The 15279-nt window shown below is 42.5% G+C and overlaps 1 protein-coding gene across 1 annotated transcript; it reads right to left on the bottom strand.

The window, feature by feature from the left end:
- Positions 1-308: 308 nt before the first annotated feature.
- CRYM (crystallin mu) lies at positions 309-15149 on the bottom strand. The gene is made up of 8 exons (XM_084640775.1): positions 14835-15149; positions 13593-13743; positions 12557-12619; positions 6867-6968; positions 6135-6318; positions 3048-3169; positions 2264-2348; positions 309-1467 (listed from the first exon to the last, which is right to left on the bottom strand). Exons 1-8 carry the CDS (start codon positions 15005-15007, stop codon positions 1403-1405), a joined length of 945 nt encoding a protein of 314 aa, XP_084496901.1. The 5' UTR covers positions 15008-15149; the 3' UTR covers positions 309-1402.
- Positions 15150-15279: the final 130 nt, after the last annotated feature.

Genomic DNA, 15279 nt, shown 5'->3' with positions numbered 1-15279 from the left:
AGTCAGTGGAATTACTCTGGATTTTGCACCCCTGTAAAAGAGAGCATCATTTGACCCAAAAGATTTATGGGTTTGTTACCCCCTCAATGCTAAATATGCAATTTACTCCGATTTTCTGACGAGTTTACAAAAGGCTTGGTAACTTGCACACAAATTATGTCACCTGTGACTTTTGCCCATAATTCTCTTTATAAATTTACTCATGCACCACCCAGAGATTTAACAATACATTCTACTGTACCTCCTGTCTATTGCTTCTCTATACTGTACTAGCAACATTACAAATGACTGTGCTATATACATCCCCATGGAATGAAGAAATATTTAATGACCTGCATGGTATAAAACGTAGATACAAACAATTTTATATGGCACAAATACAGCCCAAGCTCAGAACTCCTTCCCAAGGCAAGAGACATCTATTAACAGATGTGCAGTCTATGCAAAACAGTTAGGTTGTTTGCATAGAACAGGAACTTTTCTTTACCTAGCATGTCACCCTTGGTTCCCCTGTCAAGAAAGGATCACAGTGGCTCCTTTAAAGCAATGCTCAGATGGCTAAAAGCATGATTACCAGTCCACTCATCTACTCAAGACACAAACAAACCTCAGCACTGAAAAGGTTTGTCTTCACACTGGAAAGAAGTTTATCCCACTGAAATAAGTCAGCATGACTCTAACCTAAGAGAGCCTTAGTAGAGAATTTATGAACATATTAAATCAGGAAATCTCCCAAAAGAATATGTGAAATATTATTTATTTATTTTTAAAGAAAAAACTGTTTAACGCTTAAGTTTTGGGTGAATCTCATGACCATCATAAACTGATAATACTAAGTCCCAGCATAGAAAGGCACTGAACTATTTAGTCTTTTTGATTAACACACTCTAACTGTAACCTACAGCATTTCAGATTCAGGCCTTTCCAGAGACCGGATGGATAGATGTCTGAATGATGGTGGTTTCATCATGCTGAGAACTGTCCCACTGGGATTTAAAGTGAGACAGCTATCACTAGTGACATGATACCAGATTTAAACTACAGTTCCACACTAGTGCATTTTACCATAGCACCAATTAGCTCTCCACAGACATGAAATCTGCACACAGTTTTTCTGCTAGCTATTGTACATTAGGAAGCAAAAGTGGTTTATTCCAAAGGATATCAAAATGCACAGAAATACATTTGTTAGTAACTTCACAAACATTAGATATTTGATATTAAAGAATAAAAGCAAATGCTATATATGTTGTAATTTTAATATTGACTATTGAAAGTTATAAAGTATTATATTCCCTATGGAATTATTTCCTTTTCTTATAAAGAAATGGTACAAGAAAACTAGGTATGAACCATTTTCTTTATATTATTTTGTCCTTCTTAGTATTGCAGGCTCTTCGTTTTAGTTACCAGCTGACCAGGAATCATAAACTAATTTTGCTGCCACAGTGTCTTCAATTGCGATCCCTGAAATATATAACAAAATTAAAATCACCTACAACCAATACTTTGGTTGAATTAAATAATTTAACTTCACAGGGAAGCAGAATGACTAGACAATGGACTAGAGAATCTTTCACACTGCAATCTAGGACACCAGACTGATAATGACAAGAAGTTATCACCATCAGATAGCTGCTAGGTGCCTTGTGTGAAAGAAGTTTATTAGTTTCAATCCAATTCCCATTGGACATGTATCCATGCTGTAAAAGCTACCACAACTGGAACCAATGGATCCTTGCTATTAGGTCATTCTACTTTGACCATGGTAATCCAGTGTTCTGATCGCTTTCAATAATGCACTTCTTTGTCACATCACCTTCACATCAAACAGACTTCAGCGGCATCAGGGTAGGACGTTCTGGTTGAAGTTATGTTAGTAAACAATGTAGTCATGAGTTGAGTAAATGGAACTTAAACAAAATGGACAATGTAATTTTCTGTCATGTTTGCTTTCCTTTCAATTTTGATTTTATCAGCCTTGTTACATTGAGAAAGGAGGGAAAATACTCATCTTATACTGTAGCTACTGTCCTCTGTAGTGTGTGGTGGGACAGCAGCTTTGAAGATCATCAACTTTCCCATGCAAGAGGGAGCTGTAGCTCACGAAAGCTTATGCTCTAATAAATTTGTTAGTCTAAGGTGCCACAAGTACTCCTTTTCTTTTTACGGATACAGACTAACACGGCTGCTAGTCTGAAACCAATAAATAAAAAGGCATTTTTCCTCATCAGATTTACACATAGGAGGGGCTTGTTCTTACCCAGAGATTTGAACACTGTTGTTTTCTCAGGCAAGGCTGGTTTTGTCCCCTTCACTACCTCTCCCAGCTCGGCAAAAATCTCTGCCTGTGAAACAAATGCATGTTTAGGCTTGATATGGCCATCAAGAGAAATAAACTTGGTTTTGAGTGATTTTAAAAGAAAGAGAAGACAAAAAATTTGAAAGGTTCTGTAACTAGTAAAACAGATCATTGTTAGGTCAAGTAATGTAGAAACTGGACAGAAATTCCAGAAGAATAACATGGCTTTCAGAGAAAAATATCTGCCTGAATTTTATTACCCAAAATGATTGACCTGTTACCTTGCTGACAAAGATAAATTGACTTCTATGTAGTTTACAGTGTGCTGGTTTTGCAGATGAAATCTTAAAAATGAAAGCCCTGTCTGCTATGTGTGGACATTAAAAAAAATCCAATGGCACTTTGTGTAAGGGCATGACAAAAGGTCCCCTCTCCTCAATTTTGTGCAGTGTGACAGACATCTGTTTGACTGCTGGCCTCCACACATTAGAGACAGTTCCAATTTAATTATGCTGAAACATATATCATGGGGATACATAGGTGCAACAGAGCAGAATTTGTCCCATCATATATAAATTGCTTTGGGATCTTCTGGGATGAAAGTGAAAGATTTAGAATCATTTTTTAAACATTAAACATTTTTAAGTGTAGATCTAATACAGGACGGATCTGAAAGCAATGAGAAATGGCACAGTGCAAAAGTAGCACTCGAGGGGAGAAGCTCTAGCATTTAAGAAAGACTTACCCTTGATAATATAACATCTCCTGATTCATTCAGAGCAGCCTCTCGAGAATCCACATATAGGACAGAATTCTTCATCACTTCATCATTCAGCTCTCTCCAGTCTGGTCTGCTTGCCCCAACAGCTAAAAGATAAAAGTGATTAACTTCAGAGAGAAATATTTAAAATGGATTCAACAGAACACATTTCTTGTTCAACAGAGGTGAATAATGCCTTTCCACAGCAGTGTTGTCACTTACGCAGAAGCAGCCTGAAATTAACCGAGGACAAGTTCACTGATACAGAACAAGAACAGCCTGATTGACTAGGGAAAGTCCTGGGCTTCTCTCCATTCATTATGCATCTAGGGCTTGATCCTGCTTAGCACCTTCTACTCCCATTGATGTCAAAGCCCTTAGGGTCCAATCCTCCAAAGTGCTGAGTTCCTGTTATGTCTGCTGAGCACCCTCAGCCCTCATTGGGTCTAATCCTACTCACACTGAAATCCTTGTATTCCGTGAAAACACGACCAGGACCACTGAAATCAATGAGTCCCCTTGTAGCAGGGGCGGCTAACCTGTGGCTCCGAAGCTGCATGCGGCTCTTCAGAAGTTAATATGCAGCTCCTTGCACAGGTGCTGACTCCGGGGCTGGAGCTACAGGTGCCAACTTTCCCCTGCCCTTTCCTGCCCCCTCCTCTGAGCCTGCTGCAACCTTGCTCCTCCCCACTCCATCCCAGAGCCTCCTGTACATTGCAAAACAGCTGATCACGGCGGGCAGGAGAGAGGGGGAGGTGCTGATCGGCAGGGCTGTACGTTGGCAAATTCTGGATCCTTCTCAGGCTCAGACTGGCCACCCCTGCCTTGTAGGATCAGGCTGCTAACAGAAAAATAAAACTCATGTGGGAGCAAATCCACAATGGCAGGGTGAACTCACAAGGGGGAGCAGAATTCTTTGTTTGCATTTGTCGTTAGACAGCCTTTTCCTCTTATGCTTGGCCCTCCTGCTTACATCTCTACTCCTCTGGAAGGCTTAGCCAAAGAGGAGAGGTCATAGTGGAGGCAGAGAAAGGGAGGTAGAGCTCTGCATAGCATTTACAAAGTAATCACAGTGAAATATCTGCCAATAAACCTGCAACTCCTTGAGCAAAATATGTTATTTGTTACACAGGTGCATTCCCCAGTTTGGCCTAAGAGCTTTATCCGTGTCCAGCTTGTTCCCATTCTCACAGTGTCCACCCGCCCATCTCACACCAGGCAAAGACATTAACAAACTAATACAAAACCAGATAAGCCAAGTGCTTGGTTAGCACCAAGGACAGATGTACAACAGTGACTCAGCTACCCTTTCGCCCTTTAGGGCGAGTCTGACAAGGCACGGCGACATAGGGAAGCTCACCCTGTCACTGCCTACACTGTATCTCTGCTACAGATAATAAAAGTACTTAGTGCTCATATAGTGCTTTTCATCATAAATCACAGATCTTCAGTCTCTAAGGCTGCCAAGCCCAACCCTTTCTCGAATAACACGCGTATTTATAAAGTTGTTTAACTAACAAACAACCACACTGTACTATAGTTTGGTAGCTGTCCAAGAACAGGCTTGGCTGGTGCTATGCTGCTGTATCATATCCTCTCTTATCCTATCAGCCCTTCTTCTGTTCTTCACCCTCTTCCTGCTGCTCCTGACAAAGCCCTGCTGGATGTTGTGATTGTAACATCCTCCTCAGCAGGATGTGGATATCTAAGGTAAATGACACAATTCCTCCCTCCCCCCCTTTCCTATTATCTCTTGCCCCTCTCCACTTCCCTCTCCTCAATTCATTTGCAAAAGCCTTGGATTTCATAATTCTTTTTTATTAAGTGTTTTTGATCCAGACTGTCTTGATGTTACGTGCCTGTAGAGAGAAATGCAATTAAAAGATCCCTCACTTATCCTTATTATATCAGAACCAAAGAAGCACTTTGCTGCAGAGAATTGTGCGTGCAGACCGACGACTGAACATTATCATCTGCGATTTCTAAATCGGCAGTTTCCATTCTTTTCTTGTGACTTTGGAAGCAGTACAATTGGAGCCCATTTACAGATCTTTACTTACCGAAACAGTTTTGCGAACAAAGGCTTATCATTAAAAAAAAAAAAAAAGTAAAACTCCTAGCAACTTCTTTTGTACAGATAAACACAAATAATAATAGTATGAAGGGTAAAACAATTCTCCTATACAACTTTACAGACAGTAGGGATGTGAGAACTCCAGTGTTGTCTCAATGCCTCATGCAGTAGGAATGCCTCTGGGAACAAACAAGGAGAGGTGGTCTTTGTGTATGCCTTGCCTCAGCTGTGAGACAGCATAGATAACAACATCACTGACAAAGAATTAAACTAAGTTTGAAAAACTGGTGGGGTGCTTTTCAAATGTGGGAACTTCCTTTATATTGTCCTCTCTTACAAGTTGCCTTTGTCTCATTACCAGACCACTTGGAAAGTGCACAAGGTCATCTGAACCAGGTCCAAATTAATTAATGTAAATAAATGCCAAGGAGCCCAGGGGCTCTGTATGCTAGGGCAGCAACATCATCACCAGAAAACACAATTAAAAAAAAGAACACAGCGAAGGGACCAAACCCTGGGGTTCTCTCAGTTTTTACACGGTTCTTAACTCAGGCAAAACTCTCACTGAGATCAAAGGGATTCAGCCCCAAAAAAGAAATTAAGGAGTTTGCAAAACAGGGCAATAGAAAGGTTGATAAATACCAGGGAAAAAGTAGTGCTACTAAAAAATCACTTTGGGAACATGTTTCTAAGGTGTTGTTTAAATCTAAGATTAAAAGGATATCAAGGCCACACCTTGGTGGCCACAAAAGCAAAGATGAGATTACCTGCTGCTCAAACATACAATAGCAGAATCCCTATATAGAACTGAATCCAGACACCCAGCAGGACCGTGCTCAAAGAGGAGAAGTGATTATTCTGAGAAATCTAGACCAGTCTGGGCACAGACCATCTTTGTGAGTATTATACAGCACCACACTGAGCACATCAGAGCTAAATAAAATAATAATGATAAATAATAGCAGAGAAACCCCCCAATCAATGAGAGTCTGGCATACCGTTGATATGGGCACCTGGTTTTATCCACTCTCCAAATAAAATTGGCATTGTTGCCATGGTGACTGTTATAATCACATCAGCTCCGGTGACAGCCTCCTGAGCAGAGGAGCAAACCTGCACTGGACCCCTAACTGAGCGAGCAAACTTCACAGCATTCTCCTTAGTGCGATTCCATATCCTGACCTGCAAAGCAACATGGAAAGCATGTAGAGATTATATAATATGAGTAACCCATCCTTGCAAAATTCCCAAACAAGCACTTATTTTAAAATGCTCAATGAGTTTTCTTCATTATCATTACTCATCCTGGCAAAGAACAGGGGAGTAGATTTTGTGTCTGGGCTCGTACACCTTCATGATTATCTTGCAATGCTAGTATAACAGTTCATGGCATCTTTATATTTATAAAATACACTTTAAATAGAAAATCTGAACTGATCAAGGCTGCAGGAAGCTTGTCCAAGAAATTTATATATGGTAGGATTGTCTCAATTAGAGAAGAGTAAGTCTGAAACTTGACTTTGTTTCAAGCATGTGTTATTAAAATGCTTTGAGATGGGAGGAGGAAAGGCTATAGAAGTGTTATGTTCTCTAGAGACATTTTATTGAAATATGCTCAAGCCATTAGATACAACTTTATTGGTTATTATATACATTATTTGTTATTGGTGTTACTGAAAAATAATTGAGAAAAATAAATCTTCTCCTTTGAGATGCATTCCTTGGCTTACCTCTTTAAATGAGAACTGCTCCGTGAAGATCTCATAATGGCTATAGGCTTGAACACCAGCTCCTAGAATGCACAGCACTTCTGCATCAGCTGGCATTAAGAACTAAAATATATCAAGTCAGAAAAGAAATCAATGACAGTAGTCATGGAAGAAACACAGTTGTGATGGTGATCCGCTTTTTAAATTAAAACACCTCAATCTTAGGCATATTTACACTGGAGAGACACATTTACACTGGAGAGTTTATTTTTAAACTTTTTACAGGGGGGTCATTGATCCCTAAAAGAAACTTTTGTGGGCTTGATTCAATTTGCACTTTTGCATTTGTACTGATGTAGCTACATCTATCTATTTACTGTTTGGCATCCCTGATTTAGAGCACTTCAGATAGATGAACTTCCCTAAGAACAGGGTATGTGTTCACCAGTCAATATTTACAAACAAGGGTGGCTTGAGGCTCAAGACTTAAAATTCACTCCTCTGGTAGCTCTGAATTTCCCTGTTTAATCATCCTCTGTGGTTCACCAGGAACTGGGGAGGGAATAAAAGGGATGTTTGAATCTAGCCCCAGCCACCTGCATTTATTGTTTGTGCATTTGTTATAGCCACTTGTGTATTCGGAGCCTTTGAACTATATGTGCTTTCAATGCCTGTTGAACTGACTGCTGCAAAGAAATAAAAAATTCTCATCCAGCAGATTTTTCAAAGCTAAGAGCCCACTTCGATGTTTATTACACCGACTCTGTAGCACTGATTTCAAAAGTTCCCTACATAAAAGCATTGTCTTATTGAAGAGGAACTGCCATAAAGAGGACAAGATGACAACTGAAAGCTGGGCTCAAACAGTCCTGAAAATCTCACAGAGCAGCAGATGACACATAAGGGTCTGATCTGGAAGTTCTAATACAGGCAGAGCACCTTTGAAGTCACTGGAGCTTTGCCTGTATAAAATCTTCAGGATCTGGTTATAAGCGGGGAAGGTCGGAGCTGAGAGTAGCCCTACAGTCCAACATCTCAGGAATTCATTGTTCGCTTCTTCTCCCTTCCAAATAGAGTGGCTCTTGGGGATAGATACTCACTTCTGTGTTGGCTGTAACTCCACTGATTTGGGCTGAATTACATCAGCATAAAACTGATGTACTTGAGAATAGAATCTAGTCTTCAGTCTAAAGCAGGAGAGTTAGTGGGCCAGGAAATTTAGCACTTATCAAATCTGCCATCTTCTTCATTCTAGGGCTTGGAAGACTAAATCTTTCCTTCAAACTGATGGCCTCAGAAGGGTCATCTACTTTATTCCCAGCATTAACAGACCACACAAACATTTTTAAATTAGTATTTAAAGATTTATTTGAATTAATATTCCTACTTTGAATTTGAAGTTATGTGGAGTGGCATAGTGGCCAGACTGGGGAAGAGGCTGTGTAGTCTAATCAGTTTTAATTTATCATTGCACTTACCCAAAGCCCTATAGGTGCATACATAAGGCAACAAAAAAATCGCTAAGCAAAAACACTCCAATATATTCTCAGAACAATGCACAGAATGAATCGCTCCCATATCACATACAATACAAGCATAAATACCTTTCTTTGATAAAATAACTGATTTTTTAAATAAGAAAATGAAGTAGATCTAATCTGGCCTTCAGTAAGGCATTTCATACACACTGAAAATTAGTAATTTAGCTGAAGAAGATGGGGATTAGGGTAACTTTAAGGAGGTTAAGAAACTGGCAAAAGGGGAGAAGACAAATGGTTGTGTTGAAAGAACAATTGGGCTGAAGGGAGGTTCCTAGCAGAGTTCCTAAAGGATCAGACTTGGGACTTATGACTTTGACACAAAAAGTAGGAAGGTGCTAGTAAAATTTACTGAAAACACGAAGTTAGGAGGCATTGTCAATACACAGGAGGACTGGAATTTTATACAGGAAGAATTGGATGACACTGATGACCTGGAGTAATAGAAATGAGATGAAATTTAAAAGTGCAAGGTCATGAACATAAGAACCAATAATAAGAATTTCTGCTATAAGCTGAAAGAAAAGGAGGACTTGTGGCACCTTAGAGACTAACCAATTTATTTGAGCATAAGCTTTCATGAGCTACAGCTCACTTCATCGGATGCATCCGATGAAGTGAGCTGTAGCTCACGAAAGCTTATGCTCAAATAAATTGGTTAGTCTCTAAGGTGCCACAAGTCCTCCTTTTCTTTTTGCAAATACAGACTAACATGGCTGTTACTCTGAAATCTGTGACACTGTGGATATCATTTGGGGCATTGCGTTATGATGTGTTCATTGGTTTGGATGTTCTCACTGTAGTCACGTGAAACATCGTCTTTGATTTTCCACTTGTGCATCAAGTAACTACATCTTCCTCTGTTTGTTTGGATGTGGGTCAATGAGGTCCCAAATCTGTCTGGCAGGTCGAAACCGGGGAGGCAGTTTGTTGGGTCAGTAATAATGTGCTTGTTTGGAACAGCAGATGAGGTCCAGACACTTTGCCATTCCCTAGCCAGATCTAGAGACTAGAAGTAGTCAAGTGTGGTCCATAGTAACTTTCACAATTTCAGGCATGATGGGGTTATGTAATCCATAACCTGCCAGATGGGAGGTTCCGCATAGTCTTTGGCACATTTAAATTCTTGTGCTGTGGCTACATCTCAACGGACAGCTGGAGGTTCGATGTTTGTTAACACAGAAAGCCACAGTAGAGGTGTTGATTTTAAAGTTTCCATGATGATTCGCATGGTCTGATTCAGCTGCCTCTCCACAAGCTGGGTATGGCAGCTTCTTGTTGACACCAGGACACAATACTCTGCAACTGAGTACACAAGGGCCAAGGCCAATGTTCCTAGAACCAGGGCAGTTGATCCCCAGTGTGTTCCCACTAACTTTTAAATAATATTTACATGAGTTTTCACTTTCGAGGCTACTTTCTTGAGGTGGTCATGAAAGGTCAGTGTGCAGTCAAAAATGCCACCAAAATATGTTGGCATTGGGTCATAATGCACAGTTTCACCATGAAACTTGACAGTTAAGAGTGTTTTGTGCAATTCTATTGTCAAAGTGGAAAGTAGAGACTACCGATTTGCTTGGATTTGGTCTCAGCTGCCACTTTTGAAAGTATTTCTCCATCCGCTTAAGGTCAGATCTAAGGGTCACTTCAAGTTTTTTAAAGCTATGGGCCTAAGTGGCGAGTGCCAAACCATCAGCGTACGCAAATTTCTGCGCATATCATTCATGTATACACTGAAGAGTATTTCCAGTAAAGATAGGGAAGTATTAATGTAATAGTACAAGGCATTAGTAAGACCTAATTTGGAATACTGTGTACAAATATGTTTACTCATGTTCAAGAAAGATGACCATAAACTGGAACAGGTGCAGAGAAGAGCTACTACGTGATCAGGGGAATGGAGGACGTATCTTATGAGAGGACACTGGAAGAGCTTGGCTTGTTTAGTCTGGCAAAATGAAGGATGAGAGAGGATAGGATTACTCTCTATGAAGACATCGGAAGATAAACAACAGGTAGGGAGAAGAGCTATTTAGGTTAAAGGAAAATGTTGGCACAAGAAGAAATGGGTACAAACTGGTCATGACTAAATTTAGGATGGAAGTTAGAAGAAAGTTTGTAATCTTCTGAAGAATGAGGTTTTGAAACAGCCTCCCAATAGAAGTTGTTTTGGTAAACAACCTAATTAGTCTGAAAATAGAGCTTAAAAATTTTTGAGTGGGACTATATGATGGCATTGCGTGCAGTGATGGGGGTTGGGCTCGATGGCAAAGGGGGTCCCTTCCAGTCCTATGTTCCTAAATCTCATGATGCAGGACTTCAGTTGGTCACCTGTAGGGGTTAGGAAGGATTTTTTCCCTGTTGTATTCTGCGGGGTGGTTCTCCTTCCTTTAAAGCATTGGAGATGGCACAGCTGGCATCACCAGACAGGGTGGGACAGAAAAATTCTCCCTCAGATGCTTGGCTGGTGGGTCTTGCTCACATTTTCACGGTCATACCAATTGCCATTTTAGGTTGGAAAGGAATTTTCCCCAGGTCATATTGGCAGGGACCTTGGTGGTTATTTGCTTTCCTCTGCGACATGTGACTTACTAGGATCATCTCGGATAGCTCACCTAATCAATTCCCTGCTATTGCAGAGGGCTAGGTCATTGGTTCACATTGGTCCCTCCTATTTGCTGTCTATGGTACACAATAGTTTAGTCTAATTCAGGTTATTGGGCTCAATACTGGGTTAACTGGGTGGAGCTAGTGGCCTGTGATGTGCAAGAGGTCTGACTAGATGATCTGGTGGTCCCTTCTGGCCTTAAACTATTTGACTCTACACAACTCCCTCCAAATTAAAACAGGAACAACCAAGTTTTAGGCTTTTCTTTGAGGATTGAACATTGTCATAAATCTAGTACTGACCTATGATTAAAGAGAACAGTCATGGATTGAAAGGCTCTTATATCGCATTTGCATCTGACCTCTAAGCTATTTTATATGACACCATGTCACAGGACAACTGGCCCAGCTCTCCTGTTCCAGTCCAGGTGTGCCCTAGTTTGGTGTAATGAGGAGGGCGAGACTGCTCCTGGGAGTTATGAGAGACAGCCCAAAGGCAAGAGAGAGTCCAGAGGCTGAGGGCAGAGCTGGGCTGCCCCTGAAGGAAGGAGCTGTGAGTTCCGTGTTGAGCAGTGAGCCAGATGAGGCCAGTGAAAGTGAAAGGCAGTTGAGGAATCGCATACAAGTTTCCCCAGGCCAGAGAGCCATGGACAGAGAGGGCTGAAGGCTGAGAGTGGCAGAAGGAGACACCTGCTGGCTGAAAGACCAGAGAGGGCTAAAGGCTGGCGGAGGATGTAGGGGTGAGCTTGCTGATGTCTCCAGGTGAGAGTCAGAGCCAGACCTGAGAATGAAACAGGGCAGAGAAGCAACCCAGGTTGAGGGGCTAGGATGAGGCATGGTGAGAGATGCTGGAGCTGTACCTGAGAGCCTGAGCATAGTGAGAGACATAAGGGCTGCACTTGGTGTGTTCATGAACTGTTGTGACTTGAAAGATTGGCTGAACTGTGGAACAGGGGAATTTGGACTGTGTTGAGGAATTCTGGATTACAGTTTTGGGACTCTTGTAATAAATAAATGCTGGAAAGGGTATTGGTACCTGGAAAGATTGCCTGGAGTTACTGGGGACTCTGGAAGAAAGGGATAACTGTGGCAGGTTCATGGGTCGTGCAGCAGCATGCTGCAGGAGGGCACCCGAGGAAGGATTGCCTCGTCACACACCAATAATCTACTTCAACCCACTTTATAAAAAGAAAAGGAGTACTTGTGGCACCTTAGAGACTAACCAATTTATTTGAGCATGAGCTTTCGTGAGCTACAGCTCACTTCATCGGATGCATACCGTGGAAACTGCAGCAGACTTTATATACACACAGAGAATATGAAACAATACCTCCTCCCACCCCACTGTCCTGCTGGTAATAGCTTATCTAAAGTGATCATCAGGTTGGGCCATTTCCAGCACAAATCCAGGTTTTCTCACCCTCCACCCCCCCACACAAATTCACTCTCCTGCTGGTGATAGCCCATCCAAAGTGAAAACTCTTTACACAATGTGCATAATAATCAAGTTGGGCCATTTCCTGCACAAATCCAGGTTGAAACCACTTTATAAAGCATCAGACCTACCTTGGTAGCTATTGCGGAAACTGCAGCAGTTCGTTTTGCTGTAATGACACTGCCATCCATGACCTTTTAAAGAAGAAAATCAAATAGACTGAAATGAACACTGAAAACATAATGCCAGCTGCTTTCTCCATGTGTGAATTAGTGCTTCACTATCATGTGAAGGGACAAGGAAAACCTGAGAGAAGATGATTATTAATGCAACACTTGCAAATATATTCTGTGTAAAATTGGCAGATTCTCTTCCCTGCTACACTCCTTTCATGATACTCAGTCAGCACAAAGTGAGTGGAAACTGGCCATCATCCCAGTGGCATCGATCCAACATAACCATTTCTACACTACACTTCCTGGAAATCCCAGTACTGGGGGTGTTTCAGAGCAATGAAGGCATGGCCAGAGCACACTGCACTCTGGCTAGCGTTGGGGACTATTGCAAGCATGTATATGAAGCAGGGCACAGGCAGAGAATCATAGAGCCATAATCAAGTGCCCCCCTACCTTGTACTGCACCCAGGGTGAGCACAACGGAGACTCTGGCTCTATATATTCAATTATCATGTGAAACTGGATTCTGGAGTCTCGCTGAGAAACAGACACTTTCACTGTTCTGGCCCTTCTCAAACCATTATCCTCATTTTTAATTAAGAAAGATAATATCCCAAAATTCCGATTACAGCCCCCAATCCCATTCTCACTGAGGCCAACAGTAAAACTTGCATTGCCTTTAACAGTTCAGAATATTTGGCAATTTATTCTTTCCCCCTAAAATATCAACTAAACATGGTGTTGGGGGATTTCTTCAAATAAACAGCTTAACTTCAAATCACCAGTTTCAGAGAGCAAAGAAAGGAGTACAGATTAAAGAGAATGAAACAGACAAGACTGAGGGCCAGATTCTCAGCTGGCACAAATCACCATAACTCCACTGAAGTGAATGGAGTGATGGCGATTTACACCAGCTATGTCATCTAAAATCGAAGTATGATTTTGAGAGACTGTTAACAAAACAGAACGCATCAATGCACACTGAACTTACAGCTTTTAAAGAGCCATTTCTTGGGTCAAAGAGTAATATAGTTGCTTGGTGAGAGGGAACAGAAGAATCCTTTTTGTGTTCATAGAAGGTTACCAGTTTAGTTGTTAGAGCATCGTCCTTTGCACTGTAAGCAGGCATGACCCCTAAAAATCTTTGAAAGAGAAAAAAAATATACATTTAACATCAAATTTTATAATTTGTTAGCTAACTAGCAAGAAGTTAATAAGCAACTGCTTTTGATCTCTAATGTAATAAATAACCCTCTCTATAGCCCTACTTTTTCTTTTCTCCACTTCTAAATTGGGAGACATTTTCTAGGCTATTTAAATGTGTGTTTTCTAAAGAAGGATGCAATCTGCCCCCAATGGGAGTTTTGCCATTGACTTCAATGGGCCAAGATTTCACCCCAGCTTTCTAGTACAGTTTAACTTTAATGGTTTGCTCATTGACTTTCCTCCTAACCAGGCGCTGTTAATGACTATTTACAGCTTTAGTTCAGAACTAACAGGGTGAAATCTTTGCCCTAGTGAAGTCAATGGCAAAACTCCCTTTGACCTCAGAGGAGGCCAGGATTCCACCCACAGTCTTCTCCTTTTCCTACTAATTATTATCCCCCTATTATCCTTGAAACACTAGCAGTCCCGCTTTGTCTCTCTCTGCGCAGAGACATAGCAGTGATTTATCCTGTTACTGCAGAGTGCCGGCCAATGGGCACACCTTATAACAGTCTGGATCTCTGATCTTCAGCATAGATTTTAAAGGCACAAAGCAATTTGGAGCCAGCTCCAGAACTCGTTTGAAGGAAGCATCAGCCAGGGCCCTCCTTACCCATACGCAAACTACGCAGCTGCGTAGGACACCAGAAAATTTGGGACACCAAACTGCCTGGTGCCCAACGCAGCTGCCTGCTGCTCCAGCGCACAGCCCCGCTCCAACAGCCTGGGTCGGGCACTTCAGAGACTGTAGCGGTTTGCACGAGTGCTCACTAATAGACGGGTGTAGGGGACATGACAGGAGAGGGGCGCCTGCCTGGTTACTCTCATTGCAGTATCCCAGCTGCAAATCTCTCTAAGCAGACACAACTGGGGACTCTCACGGCAGGGGCAGTCAAGGAAGCCCTCACCGTGGAGAGGGACTGAGAAAGGGAGTCCCCCCCCCCTCCCCACGCTGGCTCAGGACGAGAGGGGGGGCCCCCGTGGAGTGCCCGTGATGGGGATCCCTGGAGCGTGCACCCCTACTTACCCGCTGTACTTCTGCACCGCCACGACGGTGCGCATGGGCTGCACGACGCCTCCCTCCGCGCCGCTGGAGAAATTGGCCAGGGCAGCTTCCAGCGAAGGGACCAGGAGGCTGGCGCGCTGCAGGTGCTTCTCCACCACCTCGGAGCCCAGGAAAACCGGCGGCGCGGCGCTCATGGTGACCAGCACACGGGCCGCACGGGCGGCACAGACCCTCGTGCGCCTCCGGCTGCAGCCTCTTGTGCCCGCTTGGCTGTAAGTTTTGTCCGGGACCCACGCTGCCACCCCCCTCGCCAGGCTGCTGCAAATGTGCCGCGTGGGGCTCCACCTAGTGGGTACACGGGACACTCTGGAGTATCCATCCTCGCCTATTGGGGCCGGACGGCGGCATGTGACCCGGCTGCCACGTCCCAATCATTATGGACATGGACCCTTATCTTGGAAAGGGG

Source organism: Lepidochelys olivacea (genome assembly GCF_965140295.1).
Source record: "Lepidochelys olivacea isolate rLepOli2 genome assembly, chromosome: 10".
NCBI lineage: Eukaryota > Metazoa > Chordata > Testudines > Cheloniidae > Lepidochelys > Lepidochelys olivacea.
Note: the sequence above shows the minus strand (reverse complement) of the source record. Positions and strands in the feature narration are given on the sequence as shown.